Source organism: Stegostoma tigrinum, chromosome 8, assembly GCF_030684315.1.
Source record: "Stegostoma tigrinum isolate sSteTig4 chromosome 8, sSteTig4.hap1, whole genome shotgun sequence".
Lineage (NCBI taxonomy): Eukaryota > Metazoa > Chordata > Chondrichthyes > Orectolobiformes > Stegostomatidae > Stegostoma > Stegostoma tigrinum.
In genome coordinates, this window is record NC_081361.1 from 74,948,193 (window position 1) to 74,966,746 (window position 18,554).

General features: G+C 40.7%; 1 protein-coding gene across 1 annotated transcript in view; it reads left to right on the forward strand.

The window, feature by feature from the left end:
• Positions 1-7,939: 7,939 nt before the first annotated feature.
• Positions 7,940-18,554, forward strand: part of LOC125456333 (vitamin D3 hydroxylase-associated protein) — a 57,676-nt gene continuing 47,061 nt past the window's right edge. The window contains exons 1-4 of the mRNA XM_048539367.2: positions 7,940-8,059; positions 9,971-10,087; positions 11,713-11,853; positions 17,314-17,447. Coding sequence (XP_048395324.2) covers positions 7,940-8,059; positions 9,971-10,087; positions 11,713-11,853; positions 17,314-17,447 — 512 coding nt within the window. The remainder of the gene's footprint in view (positions 8,060-9,970; positions 10,088-11,712; positions 11,854-17,313; positions 17,448-18,554) is intronic.

The window sequence follows — 18,554 nt, forward strand, 5'->3', positions numbered from 1 at the left end:
ATTCTGAGCTCCAAGGTGCACAATCTTTCCATGTCGTCCCTTGTCCCACTCTCTCCATCCATCGCATGTTATGTTAATTAAGCAGTCTCGTAAGCATGGGCGTGAAAGTTAATATGCATTGTCTCATTAAGCATATGCTTTAACTATGTCGATGGCGCAAAGCAAAACTTAGCAGTTTGGGTCCAGTTCACTCTGGTTTCTAACTGCTTGGCCTTCACTCCCTTATCTTATCACTCAGCTCAGTACCAGATGTCTTTGTTCAAAGTTGCAGTAATTCTTTACTGCAGTTTACTCATGCCTGTCTCTCAAAATAACTAACTGAAAATATCCGGACAATTGAAGCAGATAGGAGATTGACTTTAAATTTCATAGGTTGAACTAATGATGTAATTTTGGGTAAGGGGTAAGGAATAAGGGAAGGAACTCAATTGCATGATAAATGATATATCCCCTAAATAATTTTAAGAATGTTTGTTGTTATCAAAAGAATGAGTACACCAGTTACAGAAATTGCACAGAATAGTCAGTTATGATAATATTTGATGAAGGATCAATCTTGGTTAGGAAAGTAGAAGTATTTTTGTTCGAATTGTGCCAATTAGCCCTATTACCTCCCAAGAATGTGGGATCCTTAATTAAATTTTTCTTTCAGAAGATGGTACTTTTGAAATTGTGTTCTTCTGTTCGTATTGCATGGAAGTTCAGATATTGATTTTATCAGAAGAACATGAGAAATCGAAGCAGAAGTAGCCCACTTGACCCATCCAGCCTGCCCCGCCATTCAACTAGATGGTGGCTGATCTGCCTCAGGCCTCAGTCCCTCTTTTATGCCAATTCAACATAGATATCGACTGCTTGATAGTTCAAAAATATATTTACCTCATCTTTAAGTATGTTCATTTGTCTAGCTTCCACTATTTTATGAGATAGAGAATTCCAGATACTCACTACCCTCTTGGAGAAGAAATTCTTTCACATCTCAGTTTTAAGTGAATACGTGCTTCTTCTGTAACTCTAACCCCGTTAGAAATTCAACCACGAGTGGCAACATCAACATCTAATGTGTGAAACCCTGTCAGAACCTTGTATGCTTCAAGAAGATCATCCTTCATTCTTCCTGACTCTAACAAATTAAAGCTTAATGTGTTTATCTGTTCTTGATACGTCAATCCTTTTATCCTAGGAAACAGCCTAGTGAATCTTTTGTGAGCCTTGAATGCCAATATGCTTTTTTTAAAAAACGATACTAGGCTCAGAACTGTACACAGTTGGTTTGGCCTCACTAACACTATCCAGTTGCAACAAGACTTCTCTGTTTTTAAACTCCAACTTCCCAGCAATAAAGGTTAAAATTCTATCTGTTATCTTAATTATTTGCTGCACTAGCATGCTAACTTATTGCTTACAATATATATGAATGATTTGGAGGAATAATGGAAACATAGAAAATTGGTGCAGGAGTGGGCCATTCATCCCTCCTAGACTGCACCACCATTCAATGTGATCATTGCCAATCATGCAATCTCAGTATTCCTCTCTCCATACTCTGTGATCCCCTTATACACAAGGGCCACATTCAGCCCCCCTTGAATATATCTTATGAAACAGTCCCAAAACAAATTGTTTTTATAACCAAAGTGGATAGCTTCACATTTATCCAGATAATATTGCATTTGCCAAATATTTACCCATTGAGCCAGCCCGTCCAAGTCACCCTGCAGCCTCTTAGCATCTTCCTCACAGCACACACTGCCACCCAGCTTAGTGTTGTCTGCAAATTTGGAGATATTGTATTCAATTCCTTCATCCAACTCATTGTTGTATACCGTGAACAGCTGGGATCCCAGCACTGAAAGCCTACGGCATCCCAATTGTCTTGCCTGAGAATATAGGTGGCCTGATTAGTAAGTTTGCAGATGATGTAAAGACTGGGGGAGTTGAGGATTGCCAGATAGCACAGCAGGATATAGATAAGTTGGAGACTTGGGCAGAAAAATGGCAGGTGGAATTTAATCTGGACAAAAGTGAGGTGATACATTGTAGAAAGTCTAATGCAGGAGGGAAGTGTACAGGAAATGGCAGAATCCTAAGAAAAACCAACAGAGTGGAGGCGATGGCCTAGTGGTATCATCACTAGACCGTTCATTCAGGTATTGTTCTGGGCACCGTGATTTGAATCCTGCCATTACAGACTAGAATTTGAATTCAATAAAAATCTGGAATTAAGAATCCAGTGATGACCATGAAACATTGTCGATTGTCAGGATAAGTCCAGCTGGTTCACTAATGTCCTTTGGGGAAAAAAATGCCATTCTTACCTGGTCTGGACTATATGTGACTCCAGACCCACAGCAAAGTGGTTGACTCTTAACTGGCTAGCCAATGTCACTCTCAGCCCATGAATGAATATTAAAAAAGATCTATGTGTACAGGTGCACAGTTCCATGAAAGCGGCAGCACAAGTCGATAATGTGTTCAAGAGGACGTGTCTCATTCATTGGTCAGGTCATGTTACACTGTATAGAACTTTAGTTAAGTCACATTCGGAATATTGCATACAGTTCTGGTCACCACACTACCAGAAGGATGTGGCAGCTTTGGAGTTTGTACAAAAAAGGTGGTCTAGGCCCGAAACGTCAGCTTTTGTGCTCCTGAGATGCTGCTGGGCCTGCTGTGTTCATCCAACCTCACATTTTATTACCAGAATGTTGCCTGGTTTGAAGGGTATTAGCTATAAGGTGAGATTGGACAAACTTAGTTTATTTTCACTTGAATATTGGAGGCTGAGAGGCAACCTGACAGAAGTTTACAAAATAATGAGAGGCACGGATAGAATGGATAGTCTGAGTATTTTTCCTGGGGTAGAAATGCATTACTAGGGGGCACAGGTTTACGGTAAAAGGGGAAAAGTTAAAGGAGATGTGACAGATAAATTTCTTTACACACAGTGTAATAAGTGCCTAGAACACACTGCCAGATGAGGTGGTAGAAGTGGATACGATAGCAATGTTAAGAGGCATCTTGACAGATACATGAATAAGCAGAGAATATAGTGATAAGGACCATGTTGCGGCAAAATATTTTTAGTTTAGAAAGGCATCAGCTTGGTGGACTAAGTAATTTCCTTACCACTGATGTAAGGCTCACCAGCCTGTAGTTTCCCACTTATCCCTGTTGCCCATCTTAAACAGAGGAACAATATTGACTATTCTCCAGTCCTCCAGGAGCTCCCCTGTGATGAAACAGGAGACAAAAATTTGTACGAGGCCCCAGCAATTACCTTCCTTTCCTCTGCCAGTATTCTGCAATGGATCCGATTACATCCTGGGGACTATTCTAGCTTAATGTTTTTCAAAACCCACAGCATCTTTTTTATATCAACATGTCTTAGAATATCAACTCACTATTCTATAAACTCACCATTCACCATGTCCTTCTCCTTTGTGAATACCAATGTGAGGTATTCGTTAAGGACCTCACCTACTTTCTCCGTCGCCACAGATAAATTCCTTTCTTTGTTCTTTAGTGGGTCTACCCTTTCCGTAGCTAACCTCTTATTCCTTATATGTGTATAAAATGCCTTGGGATTCTCCTTAATCCTGTTTACCGAAGACATTTCATGATCCCTTCTAGCCCTCCTAATTCCTTGTTTAACTTCTTTCCTACTTTCTTTCTGTTCTTTGAGACATCTATCTGTCATCAGGTGCCCAAGTCTTACATGTGCCTCCTTTTCATTTTTGACTAATCTCACAGTTTCAATTTTTGTTAAACATTCCTGAATCTTGCTGTCCTTTCTCCTTCATTTTTGCAGGAACATGCTGGTCCTGAAATCTAATTAACCAACCTTTAAAAAAATTCCCAAATGACAAATGTGGATTTATCCCCAAACAACCATTTTCAATCTGTATTCCCCAGTTCCTGTTTAATATTGTTACAGAGATAGTAGGAATTGCAGATGCTGGAGAATCTGACACAACAAGGTGTAGAGCTGGACGAACCCAGCAGGCCAAGCAGCATTAGAGGAGCAGGAAGGCTGAAGTTTCAGGCCTAGACCCTTCAAAGTGTCTAGGTCCGAAATGTCAGCTTTCCTGCTCCTCTGATGCTGCTTGGCCTGCTGTGTTCATCCAGCTCCACACCTTGTTATCTAATATTGTTACAGTTAGCTTTTCTCCAATTTAGTACTTTTACCTGAGGGCTATTCTTATCCTTACCCAGAAGTAATTTAAAACTTACAGAATTATCATCACTCTTCCCAAAATGCTCCCCTACTGAAATTTTGATTACTTTGCTGGCTTCATTCCCCAATACTAGGTCTGGTATAGCACACTCCCCAGTTAGATTCTTAACATATTGTTTCAAAAAACTGTCCTGGAAGCCCCTAACAAATTCCTACCTCATCCAAGCCCCTGGCACTAAGGGAGTCCCAGTCTATGTAGGGAAGTTAAAATCAGCCAACACTACAACCCTGTTGTTTTCACATTTTCCAATATCTGTTCACATATCTGTTCATTGATTTCCCATTAGCTGTTGGGAGGCCATCATAGTGATTGCTCTCTTCCTATTCCTGAGCGCTAACCAATGACCTTGCTGGATGACCCCTCCAAGGTATCCTCTCTCAGTGCAGCTGTGATATTCTCCTTATTCGGTAACACAGCTCCACCACCTCCTTTACATCCCTTTCTATCTTGCTTGAAACATCTAAAGCCCAGAACGTCACGCTACCAGTCCCTCACTCAACCAAGTCCTTGTAATTACTAAGCATCATAATGACATGTATTAACCCAAGCTCTAAGTTTATCTTCCTTACCTGTCATACTCCTCGAGTGGGAACAAGTACACTTCAGACCACCAAAATCCCCATGGTCATTAACCTCTCCCTATTGGTTCTTCCTCTTAGCATTACTGGCCTTAGTTTCTAACTTCTCCATGGTCAATTTTCTTGCTGGGCTACTGCTCTGGTTCCTACCTTCTTGCTCCATTAGTTTAAACCTTCCCGGATGACGCTAGCAAACCTGCCCGCCAAAATATTGATGTCCTCCAATGTGGGTGCAACACTCCTTATACTGGTTTCTCCTGCCCTGGAAGATTTTCCAAAGATCCACAAATCGGAAGCCATCCCTCCTCTCCCAGTTGTGTAGATGCATATTTAACTATGTTATCTTCCTATTCCTAGCCTCACTGGAATGTGGCACAGGGAATAATCCTATAATTACAAGCTTAGAGGTCTTGTTTTTCAACTTTCTACCTAACTCCCTAAACAACCTTTGTCACTCTTCCTGCCTTTGTCATTGGTACCATATGTACCGCTGACATCTGGCTGCTAGCCCTACCTTTGAGAATGCCCCATTCCTGCTCACAGTTGTGATTTTTCAGTTGTTCTGATTGATTTCAGCAATCATACTGAAGACTTGTACTCTAGAACTTGCTGTACCCTAGACAAGCTATTCCAGCACAACTAGGTAAAGTGACCATAGTCCCAAAGAACTATAGTGCTGCTCTCTAATGAGAAAGAGACAAGCAGTGGTTAAGTTTAACCTGAGGATCACCACTCCTCAAGAATGGACTAAGGTTGAGAAGACAGGACCTTCATGGTAACTTAGCCAGTGCAGGAATTGAACATGTGGTGTTGGCATCACTTTGCATCACACACCAGCTATTCATCTAACTAAAGTAATTGATCCCCAGTGCAGTCCAGTACAGCTACAACGCTGATGATGTGAAAGGTTACCCACGTATGTCCTGTACACAAAAGTAGGACAAATCCAACTCAGTCAATCCCCGCCCCATCAGTCTACTCTCGATCATCAGTAAAGTGATGGAAGGTGTCATTAACAGTGCTATTAAGCAGCACCTGCTCAGCAATAACCTGCTCAGTGACGTCCAGCCACCCAGCTCCTGGCTTCATTACAGCCTTGGTTCAAACATGGACAAAAGAGCAGAATTCCAGAGGTGAGGTCAGAGTAAAAGCACTAGGCATCATGGGCATTTTCAACTGAGTGTCACATCAAGGAGCCCCAGCAAAACTGGAATCAATGGATTTCGAGGCAAACTCTCTGCAGGTTGGAGACATACCTGACACATTGGAAGATGGTGGTGGTTGTTGGAGGTCAGTCATCTCAGCTCGTAGTCATCTCTGCAGGAGTTCCTCAAGGTAGTGTCCTAGGCCTAACCATCTTCAACTGCTCTTCCTATTCCTGAACCCTAACCAATGACCTTGCTGGATGACCCCTCCAAGGTATCCTCTCTCAGTGCAGCTGTGATATTCTCCTTATTCGGTAACACAGCTCCACCACCTCCTTTACATCCCTTTCTATCTGGCTTGAAACATCTAAAGCCCAGAACGTTACACTACCAGTCCCTCACTCAACCAAGTCCTTGTAATTACTAAGCATCATAATGACATGTATTAACCCAAGCTCTAAGTTTATCTTCCTTACCTGTCATACTCCTCAAGTGGGAACAAGTACACTTCAGACCACCAAAATTCCCATGGTCACTAACCACTCCCTATCTCTCTCAATGACCTTCCCGCCATCATAAGGTCAGAAGTGGGGATGTTCGCCGATGATTGCACAATGTTCAGCATCATTCATGGCTCTTCAGATGCAGAAGCAGTTTGTGTTGAAATGCAGCAGGATCTGGACAATATCCAGACTTGGGCTGACAAATGGCAAGTAACATTCATGTAATGTAAATACCACGCAATGTCAATCTCCAATAAGAGACAATCTAACCACCGCCCCTTGACATTCAATGGTGTTACCATCACTAAATCCCCCACTATCAACATCCTTCGGGTTATCTTTGACCAGAAACTCAACTGGATTCACCATAAAGGAATGTTGGCTACAAAAGTAGGTCAGAGGCTCGGAATACTGCGGTGAATACCTCCTCAATAAAGCCTCTCTACTATCTACAAGGTACCAGCCAGGAGTGTAATGGAGTATTTCCCACTTTCCTGGATGGCTGCAGCTTCAACAACACACTAGAAGTCTGACACCATCGTGGGCTAAGCAGCTCGTGTGATTGGCACCACATCCACAAATATCATTTCTATCCACGTTCACAGCTCAATAGCAGCAATGTGCACCATCTACAAGTTGAATTGCAGAAGAGCACCAGAGCTCCTTGGACAGCAACTCCCATGCCCATGACTACTACCATCTAGACAGACAGGGACAGCAAATACACCATCACCTTTAAATTCCCCTCTAAGCCATTCATCCTAAATTGGAAATATGTCATTGTCCTTTCACTGTCAGTGGATCAAAATCCTAGAATTTCCTCCCTAATAGCATTGTGGGTGTACTCATATTAAATTCATTAATAAGATGGTGCCAGTATTTGCATCCAATATCTTTTGTAGAGCTACTTATAGATGCATTGATAGTAGCAATTGTTGAATTTAAAGGCCAATGTTAAAAATTCATTTTTGTGATCAGTGGAACAGTAATCTTTTCATATTTTTGATTAGGTCTAGTTTGTTAACATAAGTTTTAAATATTTTTGTAATAAATTAAAGCATTAAACACAAATAACTTTAAATTGTAAATAGTCAAGCTGAACTGAAATATAGTAATTGTCAATTATGCCAATTAAAATACTTGCAGTTGTCACTTGCTCATCTTGTTGGGTGAACTGGCATAGACAAACATGAAGTGAGAACTAAAAATGTAAACAATGGCTAAAAAATGGCCATACTGATCCTCTATAAGTGTTCCAATCATTTTCACTGAGTGGTTCTTTTCAAAATAGCCCTGACTCCTCTTATGATTTTATTATTGTAGCTGTCTATTATTGATGTAGAATAATGAGAATGCCTGCTTGCTTGGAAGTTGCAGTAAGATTAACCGTTGCCCTTGCTATGACGTCCTAGCATCCAAATAATATTATTCCCCTGGAGCTCATCTCTGTCGTTATAATATGCACAGTCCTGTACATGAAACTGATGAGATGGCTGGAAACCAGGAACTATTATCGTTTGGTAGCAAAAGCTCGCTTGAGAAGGGAAGCAGCATTCCAGAAAATGGAAAAGGCTATGATTCAGGTTAAACAAATGGTAAGTATGGGAATTCCCAGATTCTGGCTCATCCTCTGTAAATAAAACATTCTATGATATTGCGTGCAGCCTCTATATGTTTATATATTTTTTTAAAAGCTCACAATTCATCCAGCCTTTTCACGGACAAAACTCTCAAATGGTCTGATTGAAGAGTGGCTCTTTCTATAAATGCAGTGATTGCAAAACCATTGAAGTACTGTGGATGAATTTTGGATTGGGCCTATTTGTTTGGATTCTTGACTAATCTGGAATGTTGAATTATACAATTCTTGCATTTTCTTTTCCTCCAACTTTCATCTGGTGATATAATAAAAAAGAACCAAGTCTAGAGAGATGGAATTATCTGGCAGAATTGCTGACATTTCTGCCTCTGCTATTCTCTTCATTGAAATTGAGTGCCTAATGTTATTTAGGACTGCACCCTGATGGAAAAAGGGTTAGGTTTGTTGGAAAAGGGTTAGATTTTATAAAAAGGATAGTTTGTTGTCCGTGTCCACCAACATCCCTCCAAACAATTGCCCAAATCATGGTATTGCTTCCAATTTCTGTCCACTCTCCAGCATGTTTTGCACTGAAGTCATAAAATACACAAGGTCTTACATTCTAATATGATTTTCAAGTCCGTGACTACATTGCGTTCATCTGATACACGTAATGATAAATTTTCCTGAGTGGAAGCTGTTTTTGTTCTTTAGAAACATAGAATTCTGGGGAAGACCCCATTACTTGCCCATGTTTAATGGCTGCTGTGACCTCTTTCCAAGTCTTTTTTTCTGCCAATTAATATCTTATTAACCATTTCTGAAGATGGTTGAATAGACTGGGGCTACTTTCCCTGGAGTGTTGAAGACTGAGGCATGACGTTATAGAGGCTTATAAAATCATGAGGGGCATGGATAGGGTGAATAGCCAGCCTTTTCCCCACAGTACGTGAGTCCAAAACCAGAGGGCATAGGTTTAAGGTGAGAGGGGAATGATTTAAAAGAGATTTAAGGGGTAAATGTTTTATGGGCTGGGTATGGTGGGCGGATCCTCTCTTCTAAGGAAGATTAGTGAAACTGTTGGTTTATTCTGACACAATGTAGTCTGGAAATCGCTAAATGTGTTGAATACCTTTTCACAATATCTCTGTTGTTAACACAGTACTGTACTTTATTGTAACATACAGTTATTCTCCAGGCTGGTATGTGTGGGTGTCAAAGTGAGTGACAGAAAGTGATTTGATCAGAGTTTGGTGCATCTTAAATACTTCTTCTTCCTTTGTTTCCTGCTTACATACACATAGTGTGGGAAAATAGCATGGGAAGCTAAAGTGGGTTACTGACAAGGAAAATTCACAATTCATTTATAGTAGAAAGAATGGCACAATGAGTTTCATAAAATAGTTTGTTGTTTGATTCTGTGCGTCCAGCTGGAGTGAGAGAAGGGAAAATGGTAATGTTCTGCAAAAACTTGTAGCTAGCCCCTGGCCTCCTGCTTCTCTACTGCTGACCTTCCCCTTGGCCTACACCACTTCAAGAGGTGATGGAGGCAGGGAATACAGACAGGCTGAGTGCTAGTGTCTATAATTCCTATCACAGTGATTTATCATAGTTATGGAGAGCAGGAGGAGTACAATATCCTGGATTGAATCATCCTCTGATTCCCCCTTCTGAGTTGTTTGAATTTTGAGGAAATGTTAAAGTAATAAGTAGAGGGTTAGAATTAGATTTGGTGTTGTGTCAGATCTAAAACTTCTGACTTCTCTTTGTATTCTTTCATTTTGCATTCCATTTTCTCATGCCTCATTTATGCTCTTATGGTATATTTTGTTCCTGAATCTGAATGTCACAGCAGCCCAGTTGATCAATTTATAACTGGCCACAATTTTGTTTACAATATAACCAAGACTATATTCTCTTCCCCTAGGAAACCAGTGAAACAAAAATCGATTCTGCCGTCTTTTTCTCACTTCCAGATCTCTGTAAACTGATAAACAAAGGGGATGTATCTCCAAGTTACGTGCTGCATACTTATCTAGAGAAGGTAAGAGAAAAGTTGAGTCTTAAATCAGGGAATAGAGCAGGAGTAGACAATTTATGCTTACTGCCTGCTCAGTCATTCATTGCGATTGTGGCTGATCTGTGACCGAACTCCGTAGATCCATTCACCCCATATTCTTAACACCATCTGTTAACAACAATCTACCTATCCTCTCGGTTTTGAAATTAACAATTGGTCTCATGTTATCAATTGTCACTTGTAAAAGAGAGTTCCAAACTTTTGGAACACCTTTTGCATGTAGAAATGTTTCCTAATCACACTCATTATGAATTTTCTCCCCTCTGCCATTAGGTTCCCCTGGTCTATTAGAAAGTGCTGATGGTGACTAGGCATATAGTTTCCAGGACAAAAGCAGTCCTCCTCCAAAACTCACAAACTGCTTGTGTAGTATAAACAGTGAATGTCTGCAGGCAAATATTTCCTGAAAACATTTATCATTGCACTGGCTTACATAAATGCCTACCAGCTAATTATTACCCAGGTCTGGGCACAGAATGCCTTCCTGAAATGATTTCCTGCTTGTTGAACTACTTCTATGAGGTCCTTACCCGTTGACATTAGAGCGAGAGGAGGAAAACCACTGAGGCTCACATAAGGGTCTTTGTCAGCTGCAGACTCGAACATTTTAGTTTGAGAAAGTTCAACTACGGGTTTCAGCATTTTGACAGTTGCTGGCGCTGTTTGGCTGAATAGCATTTCTGGCATAATTCTGGTCATTGGCTGAGCAGTAGCCAAGATATGAAAGTGCTGTCATTCTCTGAGAAAAGGGTATGCTGTATTTCCATTGCGTGACACCCATATATTGATCTGCCTCTCAGCACCGTTCTGATCTGGGGGGTAACAGCTTGTAGGACAGCCCAACTGATCAAATTGATTTAGTTTCCTAGGTTTCTCAAGACAAGGGAGACTGTGGAACCCTTAGCTCCAGGATGAGTATTCTTGAAAGTTTCTATTGTGATTTTCCATATTGCTAACTTTCACCAGCATAGCCCAAATTCATTGTTCACTGAGGTTCACACATATTCCATGTTTAACTGTGGAGTATTGATGCCAGACATCAGGACCCCACACAACATGCTCATGGACTCTTCTTCCATTCCTTGATGATTGGTAACTCCTTGCGTACTATCCAACACAATGAGCAATTGCTGGTGGCATACCGCATTTTTCTTAAGAAGGCTGGGTCCCCAAACTCTGTACATTTTTCCTCCAACAAACCATCTGCTGTTTGTCCATTCTGATAACATCTTCTCATTGATATGAGTTAATCATTCAGCACAGACTCCGAAATTCATTAATTATAGTCTTGCAAATCCCAGTACTGAAGGTTGGAAAGGTTAGAGATGAGTTGCTACGCAATGCAGGAATGTCAATGTTTTCCTGAAACTTGGATACATTCTCCGTTCTTTCCAATACCAATTTGGACAGCAAAAAAGAGTGGGAATAATGTGTGGCCTGTGGAAGGATTCTGAAGATATTTGAGGCCACTCACAATGCCTTGCAGAAAATAGGAAAATCATTCTCGTAGGTTTTGAATGTGTAATAAGTTAGAGTAATTACGGCAATTGCTGTGATTGTGTTGTGCTTTTCTATTCATTGTTTTGAAGGCTTTGGAGGCCACAAAAAAGTTCAACTGCATCATAGACTTTCTACCTGAATGTCAAACACAACTTGCAGATTTGCATAATGTAAAGAAAGGACTACTGTATGGCATTCCCATCAGCATCAAAGAAAACATTAACTACAAGGTACAGAATTTTTTTGGAAAGTGCATTAAATATTGTGCATTGTAAGTTCTTTGGACTTTGAAGATGCTTGCTTGTGTGTTTTACATTGCAACACTTAAGCAGATTGAAGAATTGAAGAGAGCAGGTTCCATATTTATTTCAATTCAATTTACAGTTTAAGGAAGCTGTCCTTATATTTTTCTATTCATTGCCACACTTTTCCATCTCAAAAGCATTGACTACTCATCATCTTTTGATGTATCATTTTTGGCTCTAGTCACTCTGTCATCTTGGACAAGTGGTCTTTATCCACAGAGGAGAGATGGCACAGCTTTGAAGTACTGGAATTGTCCAGTAGATGGTGGCAGAGTAACAGAGCTCCATTTGGTCTCTTGCTATGGGCCCATTTGCTCCCATCTGCTTTCCTTCTTGGCTTTACTCTTGCTTCTACTCTTTTCTTTTGCTTTATTTTCCTTTTCTATTGGATTTTTTCTTCTTTTTCATGGTGGGTTGGTCAACAGCACATGGGACACTACAGTCAAGGTTTTTGCAAAGATATGTAGCTCGATTGTGGGTTGCTTGCCGAGGGAGCTTGATTTCGTTCAGACGTTTCGTCACCATGCTCGGTAACATCATCAGTGAGGCCTCCGATGAAGCGATGTTGTTCTACTCCACATGGAATGTTCACTGTCTGGTCTGTTATGGTGAGTAGTGTCACTTTCAGTTTTGATTTGTATGAGTTTGTATATAGGGTCCAATTCTATATGTTTGTTGATTGCATTATGGATGGAGAACCATGCCTCTAGGAATTCCCGTGAATGTCTCTGTTTGGCTTGGGCTACTATGGTTATCTGGTCCCAAAAAAACTGATGGCCTTCATTGTCTGAGTGTATCGATATTAAGGGGAGTTCATTGTGCTGTTTGCTACGAGCTGATGTTCATGTACTCTGATGGATAGTTTCCTTCCTGTGTATCCGACGTGATGCTCGTGTCAGCCATTGCATGGTATTTTGTAAACTACATTGGTTCTGCACGTTGTGGGAATGGGGTCTTTAATCTCTGTGAGTGTTTATCTTAGAGCGGCTGTGGGCTTGTGTGCTGTCATGATTCCTAGTGGTTGTAGGAGTCTAGTTCTGATATGTTCTCGATGTAGGGCAGTGTGACCAGTACGTTAGGGTGTACTGTGTCCTCTTGTCGTCTATTTAGCAGGCACTTGTGGATGAAGTTGTAGGGATATCCATTCATAGTGAAAATTTTTTATAGATGTCCTTCCTCTTTCCTATGTAGTTCTGGCATGTTTCAGTGAGTGGTGGCCCATTTAAATAGTGTCCTAATACAGTTTTTTTTTGCGGACATTGAGGTGGTTGCTGTGGAAGTCGAGGATTTGGTCAGTGTAGGAGTATAAGCTCAGTCTACTCCAGTCTCTCCTCATAATCCAACCCTGTCAACTCTGGAATCAACCGAATGAATCTCCTCTGCACCCCCCACAAGTGCTAGTATATCTCTTCTCGAGTAAGGAGGCCAAAACTGCACACAGTACTCCAGGTATAGCCTCACCAGGACCCTATACAGCTGCAGCACAGCCTCCCTGTTTTTAAATTCCATCCCTCAAGCAATGGCAGACAAAATTCCATTTGCCTTTTTAATTACCTGCTGCGCCTGCAATCCTACATTTAGCGATTCATGCTCAAGGGGACACCCAAGTCCCTCTGCACAGCACCTTGCTGCAATTTTTTGCCATTTAAAACATAGCCCATTTTGCAGTTAATCCTACCAAAATGAATGACATCACACTTATCAACATTGTACTCCATTTGGCAGACATTTGCCCACTCACTTAGACTATCTATATCCCTCTGTAGACTTTCAGAGTCTTCTGCACACTTTGCTCTACCACTCACCTTAGTGTCATCTGCAAATTTTGACATACCACGCTTAGTCCCCAACTCCAAATCATCCATGTAAATTGTAAACAATTGCGGTCCCAACACTGATCCCTGAGGCACACCACTAGCCACTGACCGCCAACCAGAAAAACACCCATGTAGCCCTACTCTTTGCACTCCACTGGTCAACCAATCCTCTATCCATGCCAATACATTACCTGTAATACTGTGCAACTTCATCTTATGTAGCAGCCTTTGGTGTGGCACCTTGTCAAATGCCTTCTGGAAATTCAGATACACCACATCCACAGGTTCCCCATTGTCCACCATGCAAGTAATGTGTTCAAAGAATTCCATCAAACTGGTTAAACATGACCTTCCCTTCACAAACCCATGCTGCGTGTTCCCAATGAGACAGTTTACATCCAGATGTCTTGCTATTTCTTCCTTAATGATAGACTCAAGCATTTTCCCCACTACTGACATTAAGCTGACTGGCCTATAGTTACCTGCTTTTTGTCTACTTCCTTTTTCAAACAGTGGTGTTACATTGGCTGTTTTCCAATCTGCAGGAACCATCCCACAGTCCAGTGAATTTTGGTAAATAATTACTAGTGCATTTGCTATTTTCCCCCATCGTCTCTTTTAGTACCTTGGGATGCATTTCATCAGGGCCAGGAGACTTGTCTACCTTTAGCCCCATTAGCTTGCCCAGCACTGCCTCCTTAGTGATAATGATGGTTTCTAGGTCCTCACCTGCCATAATCTTCTTGGCATTAGTTTTCAGCATGTTATTTGTGTCTTCCACTGTGAAGACCAACATGAAATAACTGTTAAATATCTTGACTATTTCCTCATTCCCAGTTATTAAATTGGCCTTCTAATCCTCTAAAGGACCAATGTTTACCTTTGCCATTCTTACAATTTACATATTTATAGAAACTTTTGCTGCCTGTTTTTATATTCTGAGCTAGTTTACTCTCAATCTATCTTACTTTTCTTTATAACTTGTTTTGTGGCTTTCCGTTGGCCTTTAAAGATTTCCCAGTCTACTAGGTTCCCAATACGCTTTGCTTTTCTGTATGTGTTTTTTTTTCAATCTGATACTTTCCTTTATTTCCCTAGGCATCCATGGCTGGTTCTCTCTTTTCCTACAGTTCTTCCTTATCACTGGAATATACTTCTGCTGAGCACTGTGAAAAATTGTTTTGAAAGTCCTCCACTGTTCCTCAATTGACCCACCATAAAGTTTTTGCTCCCATTCTACCATAACTAACTCCACCCTCATTCCTTCATAGTCCCCTTTGTTTAAGCACAGGACATGGGTACTGGATTTAACCTTGTCCTGCTCTGTCTGTATTTTAATTTTGACCATACTGTGATCGCTCCTTCCGAGAGGATCCCTAACTGTGAGGTCATTAATTATTCCTGTCTCATTACACAGGACTAGATCTAGGATAGCTTGCTCCCTCATAGATTCCATTACATATTGTTCAAAGAAATTATCGCGGATGCATTCTATGAACCCTTCCTCAAGGCTGCCATGACTGACCTGGTTTGACAAATCGATATGTAGATTAAAATCCCCTATGATAATTGTTGTACCATTTTTACATGCATTAGTTATTTCTATGTTTATTGCCCGCCCCACCATGATGTCATTATTTGATGGCCTATAGACCATATCTGTGGGCGTGCCTGTGCTTTCTCAACATAGACTGTTTTTTTCATAATGACAGTCGTGCAGCCTTTATCTGCTGGTGGGATTATGATGTTCTTATCTTTCCTGAGTTTATCTAGTGCTTTTCTCGCTGTTTGTTCAGGGTGTCCCATTCATTCCTTCTGTGTAAAGTGGGGATGATAGTTTGTCATATGGCTTGTTGTGTTCCATCCATGAGTCTGTTGTCTTTTAATGTTGTTTCCAGGGCAACCATGAAGTCCGTTCTGTTTGCATCTTTGTGCTTATAGTTCAGTCTGCTTAATAAGACAGCTGTCTCAGTTTCTGTGAGCCATCTGATGGATAGGTTTCTTATCCACGTGGCCTGTTTGTTGTTGTCTTTGTCTTTGTGGTGGAGCAGTTTAGTAAGTTTCTCCTATAGCTTGTGGCTCTTCTTCGTTTTGGTTTTGTGTTTCATAGATCTCTACAGTGTGGAAACAGGCCCTTCAGCCCAACAAGTCCACACCACCTCTACGAAGATTATCCCACCCAGACCCATTTCCCTACCGTTTTCCTTGTAACCCTGCATTTCCCATGGCTAATTCCACCTAATTTTCACACCCCTGGACTCTATCGGCAATTCAGCATGACCAATCTACCTAGCCTGCGTATCTTTGGACTGTGGAGGAAACCGGAGCATCCGGAGGAAACCCATACAGAGACGGGAAGAATGTATATGATCCACACAGGCAGTTGTCTGAGGATGGGATGGAATCCGGGTACCTGGCACTGTGAGGCAGCAATGCTAACCACTGAGCATTATTTGACAGCCTGTTCTAGGGCTGTGGTCCTTTGCTGATCCGTACTGTTTAGGTACCATGATTTTTGGCGTGAAATTTCCCATCCCGTCGGCTATGGGCATCATTAATCATTATTCATTGCATTCTGCGTCCATTCTGTTCAGCTATTTTGTATGCCTGTGGGTTGTTGAGTGGAGGTTTGTACTTCACACTGCAGGGCAGTACCTGGTTCCTGAGGCATTCGTAGGGAGCAGAACAGAACTGGAAATGGCACAACTCACCATAACAGACTGGACAATAAAAATTCCTAGCGGAGTAGAAGAACACCGCTTCATTGGAGGCCTCACTGATGATGTTACCTAGCGTGGAGATGAAACATCTGTATGACAACCAACCAGCTCAGTCAGCAAGTCGACAACATCACCCACAACACAAGCTACAAATTTTTACAAAAATCTTACACACCTACGGGCGCAACTTGCTAAAAATTGCCCGACAATGGAAAACTTTTCCCAACTGACTGAACGCTACCCATGAACTTCACTTTCTTCACAAATGCCCCAGGAACCAGGTACTGCCCCACAGCATGAAATACAAACCTCCACTCAAAACCCACAAACATACAAAATAACTGAACAGAACAGACGCTGAATGCTACAAGCAATGATTAATGATGCCTACTAGGCATCTGCCTACTATGTCCCCTTTCCCAGCACTTGAAACAGTTGCCAATTGTCTTATGATTTCAGTGAATAATCTTTGCTGGAAAAGACATATTTTGTCAAAGCTTTTCACCTTGCATTCATCAGGGCATTTTGCTTAGTGTAACTGTACAGACTGCTGAGATGGTATTATGTTGCGGTGACAGCATTATGATTCTGTATGTAGTGTTTACATGGGTTGGGGACAGGATATGTCCAATTTGTGGACATAAAATCCAGGTCCATGTTTCTAATTTCAATCTTTCCTTGTTTATTCTTGGCTACCTGAGAATTGTAGTTTACTGATAATTCAGATGTTCCCTGCAAGACGGCAAGAATTAAAATTTTAATTGGGTTTCAACAAGCTAGCTAGTCAAAATTTTGTACAACCCAATGGATTAACAATAATAACCTTCTCTAAAATTATTTCAATACAGGGTCATGATTCAACTCATGGACTTAGGAAATACATGAACCGACCTGCAAGTGAAGACAGTGTAATAGTTCAAGTGCTAAAGAAACAAGGAGCGATTCCATTTGTGAAAACCAATGTTCCTCAGACATTACTCAGGTAACATTCAATGGAATGCTTTTTCAAATTATAGAGTCATTAAGGACCAGGAGAAATGTTTGGTTTGTGATGATTGTGGTCAGAATGAAGACTGGATAATTATCAAATAGACTTGAATGTATTGACATAAAATTTGTCATTGAATATTCCTTTAGAATTTATATGCTAAAGATAGAAATGTAACACTGAAGCTATTCACTACTGGAATGGTCATTACACACTGTTTCTGGTACAGTGTTGCTTATGTATGAATAAATATCTACACATATATAAAAATTCATACATTTAATGAACAAATTAGTGGAAAAAATATTTGAAAAATATTTTGAATTTGAAACATATGTTGAGAACCTTTATTGTCTGATGGTGAAGCAGTTCTATTTAGCAACACAGCACCTTTCGGTGCCTCTTTGAAATTGGTACTATATCTGCAGGTGCTTATCTTTCGCTTTGATTGTGGTTTCTTGAGTTTGAAGATGGGGCTGTATTTGTTGCCGAGCCTTGGTTGCCCATCGGGGAGTGGTGGAGATACCTTCTGTTAGAATATGTGCTTTTATTCCAAAACAATTGAAGAAGAGTCAAGAGACAACTATACAATTCTACAGGGAATTTTGAGACCAAATCTGTTGTACTTTAGGTCTTTCTGCCCAATGGTGGATACACTTGCTAAAAGGGAGCAGAATGAAAGTTCTGTACATTGGTTCCTGGAATGAATGGATGTTCTATAACAAAATATTGAGTACTCTAGATCTATATTTCCTGGGATTAAACAAAAATGAGAGGTGATCTAATGGAAACATATAGAATTATTAAGGAGTTTGGCACTGAGATGCTGTGAAAATATTTAATTACACTGGGGGAACCTAGAACATATGGTCACCATCTAAGAATAATGGGACTGAGGTGAAGAGAAAGTTTTTCACTGAAAAAGGTCATGAATCTTTGGGACTGTTGACTCCAGGAAACTTATTCCAAGCAGATATTGGAGGATTTTGGTGTACTAGAGGAATTTAGGAAGATGAGGATAGTGTGGAAAAATAGAGTTAACTTGGATGATTAGACAACCATGTTTATTTGCTAGTCTAACTCAATGCCTGGTCATTGATG